Consider the following 23,477-nt stretch of genomic DNA (forward strand, 5'->3'; position numbering starts at 1 on the left):
ACTAACACCCATCTTTAATGGGCTGGGTCACATCTCCATGGAAACAACCTAACCAGAAGGTCCTACCCAGCAACAGGCCTACCCCACACAGGGATGGATTAAGAGAACATGGCCTTTTATGAGGTACATAACAGCTTCAAACCAGTGCAACTACCTAACTAATTCCATAGGCCAACATCACCCTAGTACCAAAGACAGTTGGTAACAACACAAGAAAAAAATTACAGACTTATCTCTCATGAATATAGATACAAAAATCCTCAGTTAAATACTAAGAAATCTAATCCAGCAGCACATGAAAAAAATTGTACATCTTGATCCAATAGGTTTTATCCCAGGTATGCAAGGATGGTCCAACATAAGAAAATAATGTAGTACATCACATTAGTAGAATGAAGGTTTAAAAAACACATGATCATCTCAATTGATGCAGAAAAGGCATGTGACAAAATCCAGCATCCATTCTTGATAAAAACAGAAAACTAGAAATTGAAGAAAACTTCCTCAGCCTGATAAGGGCTGTATATGAAAAGCCCACACTTACCATCATACTTAATGGTAAAAGACTGAATACTTTCCTTCTAAGATCTGGAGCAGACAAGAATGCCTATTGCTACCACTGTGTTCAACATGTTCCTGAAGTTCTAGACAAAGCAAATTAGGCAAAAAGAAAAAAGAGAGAGAGAAGTAAAAGGAATCGAAGTTGAAAGACGTAAAATATCCCCTATTAGTAGATGGCATTGATCGTATATGTAGAAAATCCTGAAAAATCCACAAGAAAGCTACTGTGATAATAAATGAATTCAGGAACTTGACAGGGTACATGATCAATACCAAAAAAATCAGTTGTTTCTATGAAGAAATCAAAGAAAAATACCATTTACAATGGAAAATAAAGAATTTAATATCCAGGAATAAATCTAACCAAAGATATAAGGCACTTGTATACAGAAAATGACCTAACAATGCTAAGAATGATCAAAGAAGATCTAAATAAATGAAAGTACATTTCATGTTTATGCACAGTAAGAGTAAATAGTAACATAGCAGGTCTATCCAAAGCAATTTACAGGTTTAATGCAGTCCCAATCAAAATTCTCACAGTCTTCTTTGCAGAAATAGAAAAACCAATCATCAAATTTTTATGGAAGGGTGGGGAGATCAAATAGACAAAGTTATTGTGATAGGTTCAGATGTCAACTTGGCCAGGTAGTGGTGCCCAGTTGTTGAGTTGCTGTGGGCTTAATCATCAGTGTGTTGGTTTCACCTGTGGTTGATTACATCTGCAGTCAGCTAAGGGGAATGCCCCCCACAATGAGTGATGTTTAATCTAATCATCTGGAGGCTTAAAAGGAGAATTCAGAAGTGCTCAGAGTTGACACAGACCTGGACTTTTGGAAATGTAGGAAGGAAACACCCCAGGGGAAACTATTTGAAACCAGAAGCTGGGAGAGAAAATTAGCATGCGTGCCTGTGATAGGAACCCAGATAAAAGCCAGCTGCTTTTCCTCCAAGAAAATGTAAATTTGTAGCTAAATAAATCTCCTTTATAAAAGCCAATCCAGGGCAGGCAGCAGTGACTCAGTAACAGAGTTTTCGCCTGCCATGCCAGAGACCTGGATTCGACTCCTGGTGCCTGCGCATGTTTAAAAAAACACACAAAAAAAGCCAATCCAGGGGATGCAAAGGTAGTTCAGTGGTAGAATTCTCACCTGCCATGCTGGAGACCTGGGTTTGATTCCCAGCCCATGCACACACACACCCAAAAATATCAACAAATGGTGCTGCAATAACAGGATACTCATGTGGAAAAAGACTAAAATGTGACTCCCACCATACAGAATACAAAAAAAAAAAAAAAAAGAAAAGCCAATTCATTTCTGGTGTATTGAATTCTGTCAAGTTTAGCAAACTAAAACAGCCATCCTGAAAAAAAGACATTGGGAGACTTACTGTTCCTTATTTTAAAACTTTTTATGAAGCTATAACAAGCAAAACAGCATGGTACAGCATAAGGACAGAGGAATAGACAAGTGGAATCAAATTAAGAGTTCAGAAATAGACCCTCACATTTATCGACAAGGGTGCCAACTCTGATCAATGCAGAAAAAAGAATCTCTTGAACAAATGATGCTGATTGAACTGGCTATCCATATGCACAACTATGAAAGTGGTCCCCTACTTCACACCATATAAAAAAATTAAGTCAAAATGGATCAAGTACCTAAGTATAAGAACCAAAACTATAAAACTCCTAGCAGAAAACATAGAGAAGCACAGAAGGACCTTGTGCTAGGTACTGGTCTCTTAGATTTTGCACCAAAAGCATGAGCAACAAAAGAAAAATATAGGCAAAGGGGACTTCATCAAAATTAAGGAGGATAGAAAAGTTTTGGAAATGGATGGTGTTAATGATAGGACAAAATTGTGTGCAAATTAACAGCACTGAATTAAATATTTTAATGTGGCTAAAAGAGGAAACTTTAGGGTGTATATATGTTACTAGAATAAAGAAAATTTTAAAACAGGACTGTATGGCACAGTGAACTGTATTATAAATGATGCACTATATTTAGTTGAACTATAAAAATATTCTTTCATGAATGATAAATGTACCACACTAATGTAAGGTGTTAATAATAGGGTGTTATATGAGAGTTCTGAGTTTTATGCATGAATTTTCTGTAATCCTAAAAACTTCTATAGTAAAAAATTTTTTTAGTAGTACAATGATTAAAATGTGCTTTCATCAATCAAATGTACCATGCCAATGCAATGTGTTAATAATAGGGTGGTATATGGAAATCCTGTATTTTATGCATATTTGTTCTGTAAATCCACAACTTCTCCAAAAAAGAGGATAAATTTTTGTTTACAAACTGTAGGGTTATTATACAATAACCCTTAGTTAACTCTATTATAAACTATGGAATATTGTTAATACTACAACTATAATAACATTCTTGCATGCATTGTAACAAAGGTAACACACTAGTGTAAAAGGTTAATAGGGGAAACTCTGGGATTAAGGGATTTATATAGAAACTCTGTATTTTTGTAACCTACAACTTCTCCAATAAAGAAAGAATTATTATATAGGTGGACTAATAAAAACAACATGACATCGACATCAAGGTGGACAAATAGATTGATGGAATGGATTAAAAGAGTCCAGAAATAAACCAACACAAGTATTGACAGTTGAATTTTGACAAGGCACAAAGAAAATGTAGTGCAGAAACAATGGCTTTTTAAAATACATAGTGCTGGGACAATTAGATATGTATATGCAACAAAATGCTTTTGAAATTAAAAAAAATAGTTGTTGAATCTTGTTTTGACACACAAATTACTTACTTGAATATCAGCTTGATTCTTTCAACACTTATTTTTAAAACTTTTTAGGTAGGTCTAGAGCAGTCTTTACTAGTTCTTCCCTGCTACTAAAACAAGACAATTCAGGATCTGTTCCCTAAGGCTGGCAAAACACAAGTATCAATTGCTAATTTATACTTGGTAACTTTATTCCCTAGGTTTGAGGAGACTTACTCTGTACATAGGCAGTTTTGTATTCAGATTATAACTCAAGGAGCCTCTTACATAGATTTCTGGTACCTTTACTCCCTCATCTTTGGTGCCCTGCTCTGAAAATTCTAGGCAACTATTGCCTCCCCAAATACTAATCTGTGTCTCCTTAGATCAGCAGGATCATCTTGATATGCTTTGGCTCCCCCTCCTAGAGTATAATCTGGGGAGTGCCTCCGTATGAAAGCAGAGGTGATAAAGAACGGACTTACCTCATTTGGTTCCCTTCAATCAAGGGTCATAAATTTAAACTACCTGTTCTCCAATGTCTGAAAATAGGGATTTCCCCTGTATATTTTGTCTAGTTTTCTAATTGTTTACAATGAGAGGGCAAATCATGGCAGTTAATTTTGGCTGGAAGGGGCTGTCTTCTGTAACTGTTTTCATTAAAAAATTTTATTTTCTTTGCCTCGTAATTTTTATTTCAGATGAATTACAAATAACAACGGCCAAGTACAACTGGCACAGATAGATTTGAGAGTAAAGACTGTTGATTCTTTGTAAATGTACAACTTATTTGGCAGGAGTAGAATACTTTGTAGTCTGAGTTAGGTTCAAAATGTTAAATAGTTGGTTTGTATTACTGTATTTGGAGTCAAATAAAAGGCAGAACAGTTGAATTGTGTTCCATTAAGAAAGCTTCTGCAAAAAAAAAAAGAAAAAGAAAAAGAAAAAAAAGAAAGCTTCTGCAGTACTGTTACCTTTGTGAGATTTTAGGATGGGACAGGTTAGCTAGGTCAAAATTGGAAAAGCTATCAAAGCTATTCTGAAGTTTGGGAAAATCAAATGAGTACTGTCCACAAAAATTCATAGGACCTGGAGCATCTCAGTGAGGTGTCTCAATATTACAGGAGCACAATAGAGACTTGATAGTTGGTATACATCTTCAGGAAAAATTATTTTAATTGTGCATTTTGTGGGTTAGGAATCAAAACTAGTGCACAGATGGAGTTTATGGTTGTTTATTTAATTTCATGACAGTTAATATTAACAAAGAAGGAAAATCCAGCATTCAATTTTCTGGTCTTGCTGGAGTTTATTTTTCTTTCTTCTTTATATGTTTTTGCGATTTTTTCTTTATGATTTTAATAAGACACTTTTGGTATTATAAAATTTGATTAATTTAATATTATATATCATTATAAATAATCATTTTCACCAGAACTTTAAAGAAAATAATCTGTTAGTCTTTTCATCTATGCACCTTTCATGGGGTTTCAATCAACATAAACTCCTTATCATGATTTTAATTTACTACAGATGTATTTTAACTAATGACATTTGTCTCTTTCCCCCTTTTTTGTATGTAGATATCATTACATCTAGGTTAACAAAGAAAGTGCTCTTTCGTAATATACTTCCCTTCCAGAGTATTGAGTAGACTCAAACTGTTACCTGTATTTCTCTTGATTTTCAAATAAGGATCAATTTTTGTTTTTGTTTTCTTCTGTTCATTCCCTCATTTCAGGTAAAAGGAAGATGAGCAAAATATCTCTTTCTAGCATTAACCGTAGAAACATTTTTGGAGAGAACTTACTGTATAAGGCTGTTCTGTACAACGACTCTGACCTTGTTCATCATTATATAAAAAATGGTGGAAATGTAAATCAGCCAAGTTATGCTGGTAAGTGGGCAACATAGCAGGGTGGTAAGGGAGAAGAGCATTGCAGTTCTCCTTCAGAGATTATGCCTGCCTGAGACCTACTTGGTGTGCCATGTACCATGGCATTATATACAGAAGGGTGTTTCCTGGGTCTGGCTTTGCATGGTCATCCTTACTTGTCAACCTTGAATATAGCGATCTATGGAGGAAAAGTGAGCTGAAAAACTGGAAGAGGCTGATGGTACACTGAACTACAGGAATAAATTGATGATAAAATGGTAGATGTATAGTAGAAGCAATGATGAGGAAAATGGAGAATAGAATATGAGATAAAGTAGGTTCGGGACAAGGAACTCAAAAAGAGTTGTCCTTTTGGAGGAGGAGCCTGACACCTTCTGCAAAAGAGAGAAGTGATTATTTAAAGCACTTAAGTACTTAAGGCACTTAACCACACTTAGCCAGCCTGATGGTGCTTTTAGATATCCAGCTATTTTCCATTGTTCCTATACTTAATTTATATAACAACGCAATAAGTCTTCCAGTGTGCAGAGATTGCATATCACAATCTGTGGACAGGCCATTTATTACAAGTACACTCCCAGTACTTACTTTATCAAGGCCTGGGTTTATGCTGCAATCAGGGTTTTAGCAGACTATTATTTAAAATCATACCCAGATCAACCACCATGGACTTATAACACTTAATCTTGAATACTTATTTCCTAGTTCAAACACTTGTTCCTTGATTTTGAGAGATATGTGGCTCTCTCTCTTAGTACCCATGGTCTGGTCCTTAAGTGCAGGAGTAGATAGGTATACCTGCAGCCAACTTTAACTGTATGGATTTCTGAAGCTTAACACGTCTCTTCATTAGGTCCTTTACTGTGCCAACTTTAACTTCCTCGGTGACTGTTTATTACTTGTCGTCAGCTGGCTAATGTAAACCTTTTCTTCACTGACCCAGGCACTTCTGTAACCTTCATAAATCCTTCCTTATCTTTACCATATTTTCAAGGCCTTTTGAACTTTCTTGTTCTCTACTTCTCCTTCTCAGTTTGCATCTTAGTTCAGATCTTTACTTTCTGCCTATATCCCAAAGAATTGTACAGAGCAGTGTTTCTAAAAGCTTGTGTACCAATCATTTCTATCAAAATTACCTGCAAAACTTGTTTTATATGCTACCATCCTGTCATACCCCCCGAATACACACATACACACACACACACACACTGAAAATGCCTATGTTGAATTTCCAGGAAGATGGCAGATAGGATAGATTGAATTCACCCCTCCCCAAGGAACAGCTAGAGAAGTGACCAAAAAAGGACCATGACAGTGGTTCCAGGGTGCAAATGACCCGAGAAGAATCTTATACACTACATAGGGAGGTCCTGGATGAAAAATCTGAGGAATTGAGATGCAGAGAACCAGATGAGTTGACTCCATTGGGACTCCACTGGGGACAAGAGACTGCACCAAGAGTGCTTGTCACCACAACAAGCTTGGGACATCAGCCCCTTCACCCCAGTAGCCCAGAGCTCCCTTGAGGAACCAGAAGCCAGCAAACACACTTTTGCTACTAATAGAGACCATATAACTAGTGCACTGGGTGTACTGCATACCTTTCCAAATGAAGGCCCAGAGCCCTCAGGAGTGTATAGCCAGGGAAGTGGGGATGATGTAGCAAACCAAGTTGGAGCCCTTAACCACCCCATGCCCACATGCCCATGCATGCCACCACACCCAATCTTGACCAGTGCACCAACCCCCACAGCCCCACACACCACACACTTGCAGCCCAAGCACTAGCATCCACCCACACATACCTCAAACACCTGTGCTCCAGAGCTACCACCTCTGCATCCTGTCTCCTCACACACAGCAACTGCATGCCATGCAGGCACACGTGCTCCAGCCTACACATGCAGCACCCCCACCCCACCTGCACACATGTATACCTGCAGCCCAGCTCCCCCTTTCACCTTGTACACACTCACCCCTACCCCACCATCCCTGTGCCCTGTTCACCCATGAATGTGTGGACCTGCCCCTCCATGCCTCACATACAGGCATATCCATGCACTGGTCCACCTGTGCCCCCTGTCCTGTGCATGTGCACACCTGCCCCCCTGCACACATTCAAACCCAGGCCACTCCTCCCCATGCCCCATGCATGTGCATACCTGAGTTCTGCTACCCCAGCACCCTCCCCATCCAGGCACTTATGCTCTGCCCCACTGGACCCTGTATGCTGGCCCCCAGACCCCAGCGCTCCTGCCCCCTGTACTCCTTGACCCTGACACCCATGCCTCAAACCCTTGACCCCCATACCCTGCATATGTATACACCCACACCCTGCCCCTAGTCGCACCCTACATCCCTGCACCTGTGCATCCACACAACCCCTGTGATCAGCCTCCCACTGTGCCCTGTGTCTGTGTTCCCCATGCTGTGCCTTACCTCTGCACTTGAGGCCTACCCCTGTCACATCCCAGCCTGCATCCCGTGCGCCTGCCCCCTTGACCCTGTGTCCTGCACCCCACATGCCCAGACAGTACTTTAGCACCCTTGCCCTGTGCCTAACCCTGTGCTGGACTCCACCACTGTGCTGTCGCAACCCATGTCATGCACCCCACTCCATGTCCAACTCCACAAATACAAAATCTTAGATGACTGAGGGAAATCGACTTCAAAAGTAACCCTTCGATGGGCGGGCCACGGTGGCTCAGCAGGTAAGAGTGATTGCCTGCCATGCCCAAGGACTCGGGTTCGATTCCCGGTGCCTGCCCATGTAAAAAAAAAAAAAGTAACCCTTTGAGATAATTAAATGTCTCAAAGTCAACAGATAATCAAAAAGCATATAAAGATACAGACAGATAGAGCCCATCCTAATGACCAAATTAAAATACCAGAGGAGACACAGACTAAATATGTAGAAAAACAGAAGATATCACAGTGGTGAAAGATATTTAGACCAAATAAAAAATATATTAGAGACATAACAGCAGATTTGAAGAGGCAGAAGAAAGAACAAGTGAACTAAAGGATAGGACAATTGAATTTGACTGCACAAAAGAAAAAAAATGGCAAAATAAGATGGAGAAATTTGATTGGATCTCAGGGAAATAATGAACAACATGAAGTGCACAAATATAAGAATCATCAGTGTCCCAGAAGAAGAGAAAGGTAAAGCACCAGGAAGATTAGTTGAGGAGATAATGGGGAAAAGCTTCCCAACCCTTTTAAAAGACATGAATATATGGGCGGGCCATGGTGGCTCAGCAGGCAGGAATGCTTGCCTGCGATGCCAGAGGACCCGGGTTCGATTCCCGGTGCCTGTCCATGTTAAAAAAAAAAAAAAAAAAAAAAGACATGAGTATGCAAATCAAAGAAACCCTAGGAACCCCAAATAGACCGAATCATAATAGGCCTACTCCAAGACACATACTAATCACTCTGTCAAATGTTGAAGAGAAACAGAAAATCCTGAAAGCGAGAGAAAAGCGACTCACCACATACAAGAGAAACCATATAAGACTGTGTTTGAACTATTCAACAGGCATCATAGAGGCAAGAAGGCAGTAGTATGATATATTTAAGATCATGAAAGAGAAAGGCTTCCAGCCAAGAATTCTGTATCCATCCAAATTGTCCTTCAAAATTGAGAGAGGGATTAAAATGTTCACAGGCAGAGAAAGGCTGAGCGAAATTGTCAACAATTGAAATACTAAAGAAGTTCTACTGGCTGAAAAAATAAATACAGGAGAGGGAGGTCTGGAGGAGGGCACAGAATTGAAGAATACCAGTAAGGGTAACTCAAAGAATAAAAAGAGAAAGATGCAAAAGAATATATGTATCTGACAAATAAAACTAAAGGGTATAGTGGGCCATGGTGGCTCAGCAGGTGGAGTTCTTGGCTGCCATGCCAGGAGACCTGGGTTTGATTCCTGGTGCCTGATCATGCAAAAAAAAAAAAAAAAAGAAAAGAAAAGAAAAAACTAAAGGATAATAGGTAGATTAAAAAACTGCTTTTACAGTAATAACTTTGAATGTTAATGGACTAAATTCACCAATTAAAAGATACAGATTGACAGAATGAATTAAGAAATATGATCCATCTATATGCTGCTTACAAGAGCTTCATTGCAGACCCATAGATACAAATAGATTGAAAGTGAAAGGATGGAAAAAGATATACCATGCAAATTGTAACCAAAAGAAAGAAGGACAACCCTAAAGAACCCCTAGGACTTTATCTGAGATTCTACACAGTTTCCATGCACTGGGATTACTTTCCAGAAATCTGCAGTCTCCAGATGGGTTCCTAGGTCAGATAAGTCCTGAAACCCAGTGAAGCCACTGTCTCCAGAACATTGACTAGTTCCATCCCCCTTTCCTGTATTATCAACAGCCCTATCCAATATGAAAAGGTTACAATGGGCATAGCCCAAATACCCCTAAAGATTGGGAGAAAGATCAGAGGAGAATATGGAGTTATAACAGAGAAGATAGGATTTAACAAATGAGGCGATTGCTGAATCATTGTATAGATATTTCCTTTAGTCTTCGGTGTCTTGGAGCAGCTAGAAGTAAAGACCTAAAATTGTGGAATTGTAATCCATACCAAACTCTGGAATCTACTTTTCAATGTATTGTTGCAGTGTGCTTTGAAATTTATTGCTTTCTTGTATATATGTTATTTTTCAAAATAAAAAAAGAAAACAGGAGTAGCTACACTAATATCAGACAAAATAGACTTTAAATGTTGAGGTGTCATAAGAGACAAGGAAGGAAACTACATATGAATAAAAGGGACAATTCCCCAAGAAAAAATAACAATCATGAATGTTTATGCTCCCAATCAAGGTGTTCCATAGTATCTGAGGCAAACCATTGACAAAACTGAAGGAAGTGATAGGCGTTTCAGCAATAATAGTGGGAGACTTCAATACACCACTCAAACAGACAGAGGATCAACAAGGAAATAGAGAACTGAAACAATTTGATAAGTGAATTATACCCAACAGACATATGTAGATTGTTAAACCCCCAAACACCAGGATATACATTCTCCTCTAGTACTGATGGAATATTCTCTGGGATAGATCATATGCTGGGTCACAAAACAGGTCTTTATAAATTTTAAAATATTGACATTATTCAAAGTACCTTCTCTGGTCACAATGGAATGAAGCTGGAAATCAATAACCACCAAAGAACTAGAACTTTCACAAATATATTGAGACTAATGCATTCTTAAACAATCATTGGGTCAAAGAAGAAATTGCTAGAGAAATTAGTAAATATCTGGAACTGAATGAAAATGAGAATACATCATATCAGAACTTATGGGATGCACCTAAGGCAGTGCTGAGAGGGAAATTTATCACCCTAAATACCTATATTAAAAAAGAAAGAAGGGCAAAAATCGAGGACTTAACTGCTCACTTGGAGGAACTAGAGAAAAGAACAGGAAACAAACCCCAAAGCAAATAGAAGAGAAATAGCAAAGATTAAAGCAGAATTAAATGAATTGAACAACAAAGGAATAATAGAAAGAATCAATAGAACCAAAAGGTGGTTCTTTAAGAAAATCAATAAAATTGATGGACCACTAGCTAGGCTGATGAAGAAAAAAAAGGGAAAGGCTGAAAATAAGCACAATCAGAAATGAGCTAGGGGTCATTACCATGGACACTGAAGAAATGAAAGTAATCAGGAGAGGATAGTATGAACAACTATACCCCAACAAAGACAACTTAGAGGAAATGAACAAGTTCCTAGAAACACATGAACAAGCTACACTGACTCGAAGAAATAGATCTCAACAAACCAATCACAAATTAAGAGATTCAATCAGTCATCAAATATCTTCCTACAAAGAAAAGTCCAGGGCCAGATGGTTTCACAGGGAAATTTTATCAAACACTCCAAAAAGAATTAACACAAATCCTGCTCAAACTCTTCCAAGAAATTGAGCAAAGAGGAACACTACCTAAGTTGCTCTAATACCAAAATCTGGTAAAGATGCCATAAGAAAGGATAACTATAAGCCAATCTCCCTGATGAATATAGTTGCAAAACCTCAACAAGATACTATCAAATAGAATCCAATGACATATTAAAAGAATTATACACCACGACCAAGTGGGTTTATACCAGAAATGCAAAGTTGCTTCAACACAACAAAGTCAATTAATGTAATTCAGTGCATTAACAAATCAAAGGAAAAAAATCAGATGATCATTTCTACTGATGTTGAAAAAGCATTCAACAGAATTCAACATCCTTTTCTGATTAAAAACACTTCAAAAGGCAAGAAACGAAGGAAACTTCCTCAATATGATAAAAGGCATATATGAAAACCACCGCCAGCATCATATTCAATGGTAAGACACTGAAAGCCACTAAGATAGAGAGTAAGACAAGGATGCCCTCTGTTCCCTCTATTATTCAAAGTTGTAGTACTAGAAGTTCTAGGTAGAGCAGTCAGGCAGGACAAAGAAATAAAAGACCTCCAAATCAGAAAGGAAGAAGTAAAACTTCCATTATTTGCAGGTGATATGATGCTATACTTGGAAAAATCCCAAGAAATCTATGAAAAAGCTTCTTGAGTTAATAAATAAATTCAGCATTGTGGCAGAACATAAGATTAATATTTCTATACACAAGCGATGAGTTAACTGAGGTGACAATTAAGGAAAAAAACTGCATTCAAAATGGCAACTAAAAGAATCAAATATCTAAAAATAGACTTAACCAGGGATGTAAAGGACTTGTACACAGAAAACTATATAACATTGCTAAAAGAAATGAGAAGATCTAAATAGGTGGAAAGATATTCCCTGCTCATGGATAGAAAGGTTAAATGTAGTTAAGATGTCAGTTCTTTCCAAACTGATCCTTTATTGAAGCAGTCCTTTCAAATTAATAGGCACAGGAGAACTGGATATCAATAGACCAAAGAATGAAGGATAACCCCTACCTTACACCATATACAAAAATTAACTCAAAGTAGATTAAAGACCTAAATATAAGAGCCAGTACCATAAAACTCCTACAAGAAAATATAGGGAAACATCTTCAAGACCTAGAATAGGAAATTGCTTCTTAAACTTTACACAAAGCACAAGCAAGGAAATTAAAAATGGATATGTGGGAACTCCTCAAAATCAAATGCTTCTGTACCTCAAAGACTTTCTTTAAAAGGTGAAGAGGCAACAACCACAATGGGAGAAAATATTTGGAAATCATGTATCAGATGAAGGTTTAATATCCTGTATATAGAAAGAAATCATACAACTCAACAACAAAAGAACGAACAACCTAATTATAAAAGACATGAATATACATTTTTCCAAGGAGCAAATACAGATGGTTAAAAAGCACATGAAGAGATGCTCATTTTCATTAGCTATAAGGGAAATGCAGATCAAGACTATAATGAGATACCATCTCACAACTATAAAAATGGCTGCTATTAAATAGGAAACTACAAGTGTTGGAGAGAATGTGGAGAAATTGGTACACTTATGCACTGCTGGTGGGAATGTAAAATGGTACAGCTGCTTTGAAAGACAATTTGGCAGTTCCTTAGGAAACTAAATATCAAGTTGCCCTGTGACCCAGCAATAGCAGTTCTTGGTATATACCTAGAAGAGCTGAAAGCAGTAACACAAACAGACATTTGCACACTGATGTTCATGGCAGTGTTTTTCACGGTTACTCAGAGATGGAAACAATCCAATTGCCCATCAACAGATGAGTTGATAAAATGTGGTATATACATATGATGGAATGTTATGCAGCAGTAAGATGAAATGAGGTCCTGAAGCATACGACAAAATGGATGAACCTTGAGGACATAATGCTGAGTGAAATAAGCCAGACACAAGAGGACAGGTAGTATATGATTTCACTTTTATGACCTTGCTAAAGGTAAACTCAGAGGCTTATACTATAGAATATAAGGGACATAGAGATACATGGAAGCTAGAGATGGGTGAATGGTTAGCTAATGAAGTTAAACTTAAATGTAAGTGAATGGATAGAAAGGAAGGTGGTTCATTAGTGGATCTATAAGTAATATCGCCATATTGAAGGTGAACATGATTGAAAAGGTTTGTATACATCCATGTATCCCACCAGTTAATGCTATAGATATGAATAGGTTTTTGCATGAACTACTTCAAAGGTATGAATCTTGTACAAAGAGTAAAGTAATAGTGAGGTATAGGGGAAAACTACTATTGCATGCATTATTTTTAACAGGAGGAAATCAGTAGTACCACAGCATACCAGGGGAGCATGGGGGTGGGAAGAAGACAAGAGTTAAGGGAAGGTTTGGATTTTCTATTTGGTGAGGGTGTGTTCATCAGTTACTTTTCTCTTGGGAGCAATGAAAACTTTCTAAAATTGAGAGTGCTGATGATCATACGACTAAGTGAGGATAATGAGAGATATGGATTGTTGATTTGGACGTTGTATATGATGCCCAATGGATGGAGATGGATGAAGAAATAGAAGTAGAATGGTGAACTGTGGTGCATACATATGATGAATATTGTGCAGCTACTGAAAGGAACAAATCTAGAGGTATGCAATGAGGTGGATGAACCTGGGGGACATTATGTGATGCAAAATAAGCCACATACAAAACAGCAAATATTATAAGATCTCTCTTAGAAAAAAATGTAAGAAAATTGGGGCCTAGATTGTAAATTCTTCTAGCAGTCACATTTAGTCTGGAGCTGTAATTGTTATTTTTAGATTTTGAAAGGCTGTGCTATATATGTATAACCTGATATTTCCTTGGAATGTTGGGTACCTCTATGACACATAAGAATCAGAGTAGGAGTTCTGCAGGTCTGAAAATCAGCACTACCATATACAACAACTGTTAAAGAAATTGAAAAAGAGTTCAGGCTTCAATTAGAGACAAGAATGAAGCCAATCGGATCAGGACTAATGTAAATCAGAATACAGGGGTGTGCTCGTTTGAGAGGGTGTATGTCCCCTAGAAAAGCCATGTTTTAATCAAAGTCCCATTTCTTGAAGATAGAATAATCCCTATTCAATACTGTATGTTTGAAACTGTAATCAGATCATCTCCCTGGAGATGTGATTTAATCAAGAGTGGTTGTTAAGCTGGATTAGGTGATGACATGTCTCTACCCATTTGGGTGGGTCTTGATAAGTTTCTGGAGTCCTATAAAAGAGGAAACATTTTGGAGAATGAAAGAGATTCAGAGAGAGCAGAGAATGCTGCAGCACCATGAAGCAGAGAGTCCATGAGCCAGTGACCTTTGAAAATGAAGAAGAAAAATGTCTCCAGGGGAGCTTCATGAAACAGGAAGCCAGAAAAGAAAGCTAGCGGATGATTCCCTGTTCGCCATGTGCCCTTCCAGCTGAGAGAGAAGCCCTGACTGTGTGCCATGTGCCTTCTCACTTGAGAGAGAAACCTTAACTTCATTGGCCTTCTTGAACCAAGGTATCTTTCCCTGGATGGATGCCTTTGATTGGACATTTCTATAAACTTGTTTTAATTGGGACATTTTCTTGGCCTTAGAACTATCAACTAGCAATTTATTAAATTCCCCTTTTTAAAAGCCATTCTGTGTCTGGTATATTGCATTCCAGCAGCTAGCAAACTAAAACAAGGGGTCAGGAGGACATTATCTGTATTTTACAACTTCACCTACTGTATGAGACCAAAGGAAGAAAAGTTTGTTTTGTTTAAAACTTAAATTTTCTGTAGCACAAAATCTAATTCAACTTGTCTGGATAGATCATTTAAAAGCACAAAAACATGGAGCCCAGAATAAAAATGTAGACTTGAAATTCTGTATAGCTTAATGTAATGCCAAGATACATTCCAGATTATGTTGAGCAAATAATTAAAAAGGATTGGCAAAGTCCCTAGAGGGATAGGAGAAAAATTATGGAACCACAAGCTTTACCACTGGGGAAACCACTGATACTGTCTCAGATATTAGGGACTCCCAAGGCAACAGGCCAAGCCTTGATCTTGAGGCTTACTCTTATGGAACTTATTTCTGAGGCAGAGAAGCTAAGCCTACCTACAGTGATACCTAAGAGTTACTTCCAGAAAACCTTTTCTGTTGCTCAGATGTGGCCTCTCTCTAATCCCAACTCTGTAATTAAAATCATTACCCTCCCCCTACTTGGGACATGACATCCAGGGGTGAAAGTCTCCCTGGCAATGTGGGATATGAATTCTAGGAAAGAGGCTGGCCCTGGCACTACGGGGCCAACAATGAATTGTAACAAAATGAGATAGTAGTGACTGAGAGAGTTTAAATAGTCAAGAGGCTATTCTGGGGGCTACTCTTACACAAACTTCAGCTACATATTGCTATTTACCATGATGGTTTGCTAACCCAAACCCAAACCATTTCTGCCAACCTTAAAGAACACCTTGGGCTCTATAGGAGATTCTACAAGAGTTCCATGCACTATGATTACTTTACAGAAACATACAAATTCCTGATGATTTCCTAGGTCAGATAAGTTCCTGAATCCCAGAGGGCCCAGCCTCTCCAGAACATCAACTATGCCAACCCCCATCCCATATTATCAAAAGCCCTTTCCAACATGAAAAAGTTAGGATGGGCAGATCCCAAATGCCCTTAAAGAATGGGAAAAGATCAAAGGAGAGGGTATAGTTATGATAGAAGAGAGGATTTAACAAATGAGTTTTATTGCTCAATCATATTGATACTTCTTTTCATTTCCAGTGTCTTGGAACAGCTAGAAGGAAAAACCTAAAATTGTGGAACTGTAACCCATACTAAACTCTGAAATCTGCTCTATAATTACTTTTTACAATGTACTTTGAAATTAATTGCTTTTTTGTATATATGTTATATTTCACAATAAAAAGATTCCTGTGTTAGATTGTAGGAATATGCATTTTAACAGGTTTGACCAGATGGTTCTTATTCTCACTAAAATTCAAGAGGTGTATGACCTCTGGGTAACATATCAGTTCAATGTAGCACACTTTTACAGTATACCTTTGTGGTGGCTTGAAACTGTTGTGTACCCCAGAAAAGCCATGTTCTTTAATCCTCATTCAATATTGCTGGGTGGGATTTTTCAATTAAGTTGTTTCCATGAGATATAACCCACCCGATTGTGGGTGGGACCCGTTGATTTTCCATAGAGATGTGTCTCCACCCACTCAAGCACTTACTGTAATCCTTTAAGAGGGAACCATTGTGGAAAAAGCTTCAGAGTTCACACAGCCAGAGACCTTTGGAGATGTAGAAAGAAAATGCCCCTGGGGAAGCCATTTGAAGAAACCTGGAGAGAAAGCTAGCAGACATTGCCATGTGCCTTCCCAGCTGAGAGAGAAACTCCCCAAAGTCATCAGCCCTTTCTTTAGTCAAAGTATCTTTCCCTAGATGCCTTAGTTTGAACATTTTTCTGGCCTTAGAACTAAAAACTTTGTAATGTGATAAATTCCATTTTTAAATGCGGTTTCATTTCTGGTATATTGCATTCCAAAAGCCTTTAATAAACCAATACAGCATCCCATATGCTAGATGCTGTGAAAAGAAAAAGAGAAATCATATCTAGTAAGAAGGCTTAAATGTATTTGTTTCATGATACAATAAAAGAGGCTAAGTGGCTTGTGAGAAATGAACAAAATGCCATAATAATGGACCAGTAGTCTTTTCATACTTAAAATTTACACTTTATGTTTTCATCTACAATTTATGATATCTTTGTGTTTAGTTAAAAAAACAATTTAAAAAACTATTGCAATAATTCCTCACTTATCAAAAACAGAGGTGACAGCCAAGAAGTATACTGAAAAGGACTCTGAATACCCAAAATAAATCTCATAAAGCTTTATTAAAACTGTCTCAGACCAATACCTTTGGCTTTATTTTATGTGGAATTTTGTCTAATTCCTGAGCCTATGCTGTATTACCACTGAAAAGAAAGATTGACATAGACAAAAAGTTTAACCCAATGGCAAGGCAGGAGACTGATAAAAATATAAAAGAGAGAGAGACAAAATTTCTAAGTGCTATAATGCACAGAATGTACTTCATACCTATTTGGGTGTTGATAGCATTGCTGCATTAAAGTATATAATTCATATTGTTATGATCCTAAAACTTTTCCCCCCTAATTGTGTTAAATTATGTTCTGTTTATAGGAAATCTGTAATCTTGTACATTTTTAATGAGATTTTCTCTGAGAAGATTAAATTAAAATATTCTCCTTAAGGATATCCCGACCTGCTGAATGGGGAAAGAAAGATCTACTGTATAATGCACTCCCCTCTTTATTTTGGAGGGGTTGTTTTATAATACAGAAGGAGTAACTCTTAGGAGAAGAAAATTATTATATTTTATTTATTTTTTTGTAACATGTAACCATTTCTGTGGTCTGCAGTGGCTCTCTGTCCATAATAAACCTCTTTCTAGCTCTGTTGATGCTGGGATTAACTTTTCTTCATTTGGTCTGAGCTGATCCTATTCATCATTGGATCATCCTTGCTCATGTTTTGCTTAAAATAGCATTCATTTTTAAATACCTCCACCATCCCACCTCTGCCCCATCATTTACTCTGTTTGCCTCATGTAATTTTGAGCATTCTGGCTCAATGCATAAATATTTATGATTGTTATGTCTTCTTGTTGAATTTTCCTTTTATTAATACATAGTGTCCTTCTTTGTCTCTTTTAACTGTTTTACATTTGAAGTCTAATTTGTTGGATATTAGTATAGCCACTCCTGCTCTTTTCTGGTTGTTATTTGCATGAAATATCTTTTCCCAACCTTTCACTTTCAACCTGTGTTTATCCTTGGGTCTAAGATGCATTTCCTGTAGACAGCATATAGATGGATCCTGTTTTTTAATCCATTCTGCCAGTCTATGTCTTTTGATTGGGGAGTTTAATCCATTAAAATTTAGTGTTATTACTGTATGGGCAGTACTTTCTTCTACCATTTTACCTTTTAGATTTTATATGTCATATCTAATTTTTTTCTTTTTACCTTTACCGATATCTTCATTTCTACACTCTTCTCCACACCTCTCTCTCCTGTCTTTTCCTATCTGTCTCTAGTGCTCCCTTAAATATTTCTTGCAGAGCTTGTCTCTTGGTCACAAATTCTCTCAGTGATTTTTTCTTTCTCTGAAAATGTTTTAATTTCCCCCTCATTTTTGAAGGACAGTTTTGTTGGATATAGAATTCTTGGTTGGCAGTTTTTCTCTTTTACTAACTTAAATATATCATGCCACTGTCTTCTCACCCCCATGGTTTCTGCTGAGAAATCTATGCATAGTCTTATTGGGCTTCTTTTGTATGTGATGAATTGCTTTTCTCTTGCTGCTTTCAAGATTCTCTCTTTCTCTTTGACATCCGACATTCTGATTAGTAAGTGTCTTGGAGTATGTCTATTTGGATCTATTCTGTTTGGGGTATGCTGCACTTCTTGGATTCGTAATTTTAAGTTTTTCATAAGAGTTGGGAAGTTTTCAGTGATAATTTCCTCCATTAGTTTTTCTCCTCCTTTTCCCTTCTCTTCTCCTTCTGGGACACCCACAACATGTATATTCATGCGCTTCATGTTGTCGTTCAATTTCCTGAGTCCTTGCTCATATTTTTCCATTCTTCTTCCTTATATTTTCATTTGCTTGTCAGATTTCAGATGTCCCATCCTCCATTTCACTAATCCTATCTTCTGCCTCTTGAAATCTGACATTGTAGATTTCCATTGTTTTTTTCATACCCATAAGTTCTGTGATTTGTTTTTTCAGACTTTTGATTTCTTTTTGTTCATTCCTTGCCTTCTCTATATCTTCCCTCAGTTCATTGATTTGATTTTTGATGAGTTTTTCCATGTCTGTTTGAACATTCTGAATTAATTGTTTCAACTCCTGTATTTCATTTGAATTGTTGGTTTGTTTTTTTGACTGGGCCATATCTTCAATTTTCCTAGTATGATTCGTTATCTTTTGCTGATGTATAGGCATTCAATTACCTTAATTAGTTTATTCTGGGGATTGTTTACACTTTTTTTTTTACCTAGGATTTTCCTGCTGGATGACTTTGTTGTCTATCTGTTCTTTGATATTCAGTTCAGATTATCCTGGACCTCTAGCTTAGGTTTTGTTTAACAGATTATAATTTTTCAGTTCTTGTTTTCTTGTTTCTTGCCCTGCCTGTATGGTGTCTTTTCCCCACCCCCACCCCCTTAGGAGGCTCTACTTAGGTATTATAGACCCCAGCCAGATTTTCCCAGACCAAACTGGCCTCATCTCAGGAGGAAACAGTCACCTGCATCAGTTTTCCCTGAGGGTGATACCCAGCAGATAGAAAGGATTTCATATGAAGTCTCTGGGGACTCTGTGTTTTTCTTATCCTGTGCAGTATGTGGCACTTTTCTGCCTGAGGGTCTCACCAGCATAAGGTGATGTGGTACCTTTAACTTCAGCAGACTCTCCCTACTGGGGGTGTGGTTGACACAGAGGAGAGATTGTAGGCTGGCTTTAATTGCTTCACTTTTCTAGACCCTGAGGTCTGAATTCCTTGAGGGAGGGAATCCACCTGAGCTAGGCCCCACCCCTCTCCTGTGGAAGGCACAGGCTCCAGACAAACACTAAAACAAGCTTAATTCTGCCTATGCCTAGGGCAGTTGAAGCCCAAGAAGCCTTGCAGCTGTATCCAAAGAGTAGTCAAGCTGTGGAAACACAGCCACAAAGAAAAAGAAAAATCCTTTTCAGAGCAGGGCCCCCATTCCTTGGGTTTGCCAATCAAGAGCTTAAGTTGGTACATTGCTCTGTGTATCTCCAGATCCTATGTGCCCCCTCCTTTCCTTCAGGGCCCAGACCCTTTCAAGTATTATGTGCTATCTGATCCCAAAAACTTCTGTGTTTTTTCTTTTTTTTTCCTGTTTCCTTTTTCCATCAGCCCTGCCCCCTCTGTGCTGGGGCAAAACCCAGCAACCTCAGCTTTTACTCGAGGTTCAGCTGAGCTGGGAGCCTATTTTTAATAGTCAGAATTTGTGAATTAATTCCACAATTGGAGCTTGGTTGTGCTCAGCCCCTGCTGCTGGTAAGGTGTCTTTCCTATCCACTCTGGGAAGCAGCCTGAGTGGGAGGGGTGCCAGCCTCCAGGCTTGGGGGACTCATGGTTCTGGGTGGGCTCGCAGCCAGTCCAGCTGGTCCAGACTGGGGTACGCTGTGTGTCTGGTCACTGGCGTGTCCCTAGCAGTTGTTCTGTACTGTTTCTGGCTACTTATTCGCTGCTCTGGAGGACAAACTAAATCCCACACCTTGCTAAGCCACCATATTGGCCCGCCATCCCCATCATTTAATCTGGATCACTCACATGCACCTTGTCTTGGGGATTTCCTTCAATAAATTTGAAATATGAGCCTGAATTTCCCTCGGAAGCCAGCCAACTACTTGGCATGTACCTTATTTATCAGATTCTGGGCTCAGGAAAAACAAACTAATCTTTTGTTGTGGCTGTTTTCCCATGCCTAGAGTAGCCATTTTTGTCTCCTTTAGGAAAATAATTTTTATTGTAGTTTAAGCAAAACCTAATTAAGGAACTGAAGTTTCCTAGGAGGAAAATTAAAACCTGCACTCCAAAGTTAATGATTTTACATTTCTTATGAGTCAGTTTTCATCCCACCAAACTTAGACCTGTGATGGATAATCAAGATAACCAGTACCCACACGGGTAAGCAAATTCTCACTGGTCTACAGGTCCCAGAACCTAACCAGCAATGAATTCATACTTTCAGTAATGAACTCCTACAAAGGAAACAGCTTTGGGGGAGATAACTGTTGTTACTTTTACAAAAATGTCCTTTGCAGAGAAAAGATAGTTCTCAAATGTGTTATGTTCCAAAATTTTATTTGTGAGCTGTTTACTTGAAAATTTTAATGAAATTATGGAAACTTTCAAACATACAGAAATGTTGCAAGAATTGTACAGTAAATATCCATATCCCTAGTATCTATATTCTACATATTTTACCACATACCTGTTCATCTATAACTCCTTTTATACATTCATCAATCCATCCGTTTCATTTACTGGCTGCTAAAATAAATAGCATGCAATGGGTTCGCTTAAACAACAGAAATTTATTGGCCCATTGTTTGAGGCTAGAAGTTCAAAATCAAGGCATCTGCAAGATGATGCTTTTCTTCCAGAAGGCTGTGGCATTCTGGGGCTGGCTGCCAGTGATCCTTGGCCCTGGGCTTTTTTGTCATATGGCAGTGCACGTGGCAGCCTCCCTGGCTTCTCTTCATGGTCCTGTTTACTTTCATGTTTTGGCTTCTCTCTATGTGTCTGAATTTCATTCTGCTTACAAAGGACTCCAGTAGTAGGATTAAGACCCATCCTGATTCAATTGGGTCATACCTTAAGTGAAGTAAACTCATCAGAAATTCCTATTGAGAATGGGTTCATATCCATAGGAATGTATTATAATTAAGAACATATTTTTCTGGGGTACATAGCTTCAAGCCATCACACCATTTTTTGTATTTCAAAGAACGGTACAGTCAGTATATTTTTACCATTAAACTCTTCAGCATGAATGTGGTAACTAGAATTTGAGTTCAATAATTTTTTTCTTGAGATATAATTTTCATACAGTGAAATGCAAAATCTTTAATGTGCCATTTGATGAATTTTGACAAATACATTCACCCAAGTAACCTAAACCTCTGTCAAGTGAATAACTTTTCCATCATTCCAGAAAATATCCTTCTGTCCCTTTCTAGTTATTCTCTGCCCTGTTTTCTAGAAATGGCTACTGTTCTGATATTTTTCATCATAGATTAGTTTGCCTCTCTGTATTTCACCATTAAGCATGATGTTATTCATAGGCTTTTTGTAGATGCTCTTTATCAAACTGAGGAAACTTCTTTCTAGTCCTACTTTACTGAGAGTTTTTTTTTTCCAGGAATGGATGCTCACTTTTGTTTTATGCTTTTCCTGCATCTATTGAAATGGCCAAATAATTTTCTCCTTTATTTTATTAATATGATGAATTATATTGATTGATTTTCAAATGTTAAGCCAACTTTACATTCTAGGAATAAAATACATTGGTAATGATGTATCATCCTTTTTATATATTGCTGGATTCAGTATTTTGTTAAAATGTTTTTGTATCTATGTTCATGAGTAATATCGACCCATAATATTCTTTTTTATTGTAATGTCTTTGGTTTTGGTGCCAGGCCTCATAAAATGAGGTAAGTAGTATTCTCTCCTCTTCTATTTTTTAAAAATTTGTGTAAGATTGGTTTTTCCCCCAAATGTTTGATAGAATTGAGGAGTAAAACCATCTAGGCCTGTAGTTTTCTTTATAGGAAAGTTTTCAGGTTATACAATAGATATGAGCTATCTACGTTTTCTGTTTCAACTTCTATCATTTTTGGTAAATTCTTTTTGGTTTTTAAAGGATTGTGTTCTTTTCGTCTAAATTATGAATTTTTTGCCAAACAGTTATTTTATGAGACCTGGCACCAAAACCAAAGACATTACAATAAAAAAAATTACAGGTCAATATTACTCATGAACATAGATAGTTATTTTCAGTATTCTCCACTACTCCTTTTAACTTCTTCAGATCTTTAGGGGTACTTTTGTCTTTCCTTCATGATCCTGATATTGCTAATTTCTTCTCTCCCTTCTTTTCTTCCTCCCTCTTTCTTTCCTCTTGATTTGTTTAAGCTAGGTGACTATCAATTTTATTGATTGTTTTTCAAAGCACTGGCTTTTGCCTTTTTTAGTTTCTCTATTCAATAATATTTGCCATGAATTATTTTATTGATTTCTGCTCTTTTTTTCTACCTCCTACTTATTTTTAAGTAGATATTTTAAAAGATATTTTACATCTTTCTTTTTCTGGATTCATAAAATGGAAACTGAGGTCACTGATTTTGTACCTTCTTTCCTAGTTTAAACATTTAAAGCTTTTATTTTCTCTCTAAATGCCTTAAGTGCATACCATGGATTTTGAAATGCATTTTCATTATCATTCAATTTGAAATATTTTAAATTTCTCTTATGATTTCTTCTTTGACCCAGGGATTATTAGAATTATATTGTTCAATTTCTAAATAACAGTGTTTCTCCAGATAACTTTCTTTTTTTTTATTTCAAGTTTAATTCTGCTGTGGTCAGGAGATACACTTTGAATGATTTCTAACTTTTTACATCTATTGGAAATTTTCCTTGCATATGGTTTCTCTTAGTGATTATCCTATGCACATTTG

The 23,477-nt window shown here is 37.5% G+C and overlaps 1 protein-coding gene across 3 annotated transcripts in view; it reads left to right on the plus strand.

Annotated features, from left to right (window-relative positions):
• Window positions 1–23,477, plus strand: part of ANKRD31 (ankyrin repeat domain 31) — a 245,194-nt gene that overhangs the window by 89,097 nt on the left and 132,620 nt on the right. For all 3 annotated transcript variants that reach the window (XM_077139446.1, XM_077139447.1, XM_077139448.1), the window contains exon 10: window positions 5,054–5,209. In XM_077139446.1, the coding sequence (XP_076995561.1) occupies window positions 5,054–5,209 (156 nt within the window). The remainder of the gene's footprint in view (window positions 1–5,053; window positions 5,210–23,477) is intronic.

The sequence above is a fragment of the Tamandua tetradactyla genome, chromosome 21 (genome assembly GCF_023851605.1).
Source record: "Tamandua tetradactyla isolate mTamTet1 chromosome 21, mTamTet1.pri, whole genome shotgun sequence".
Lineage (NCBI taxonomy): Eukaryota > Metazoa > Chordata > Mammalia > Pilosa > Myrmecophagidae > Tamandua > Tamandua tetradactyla.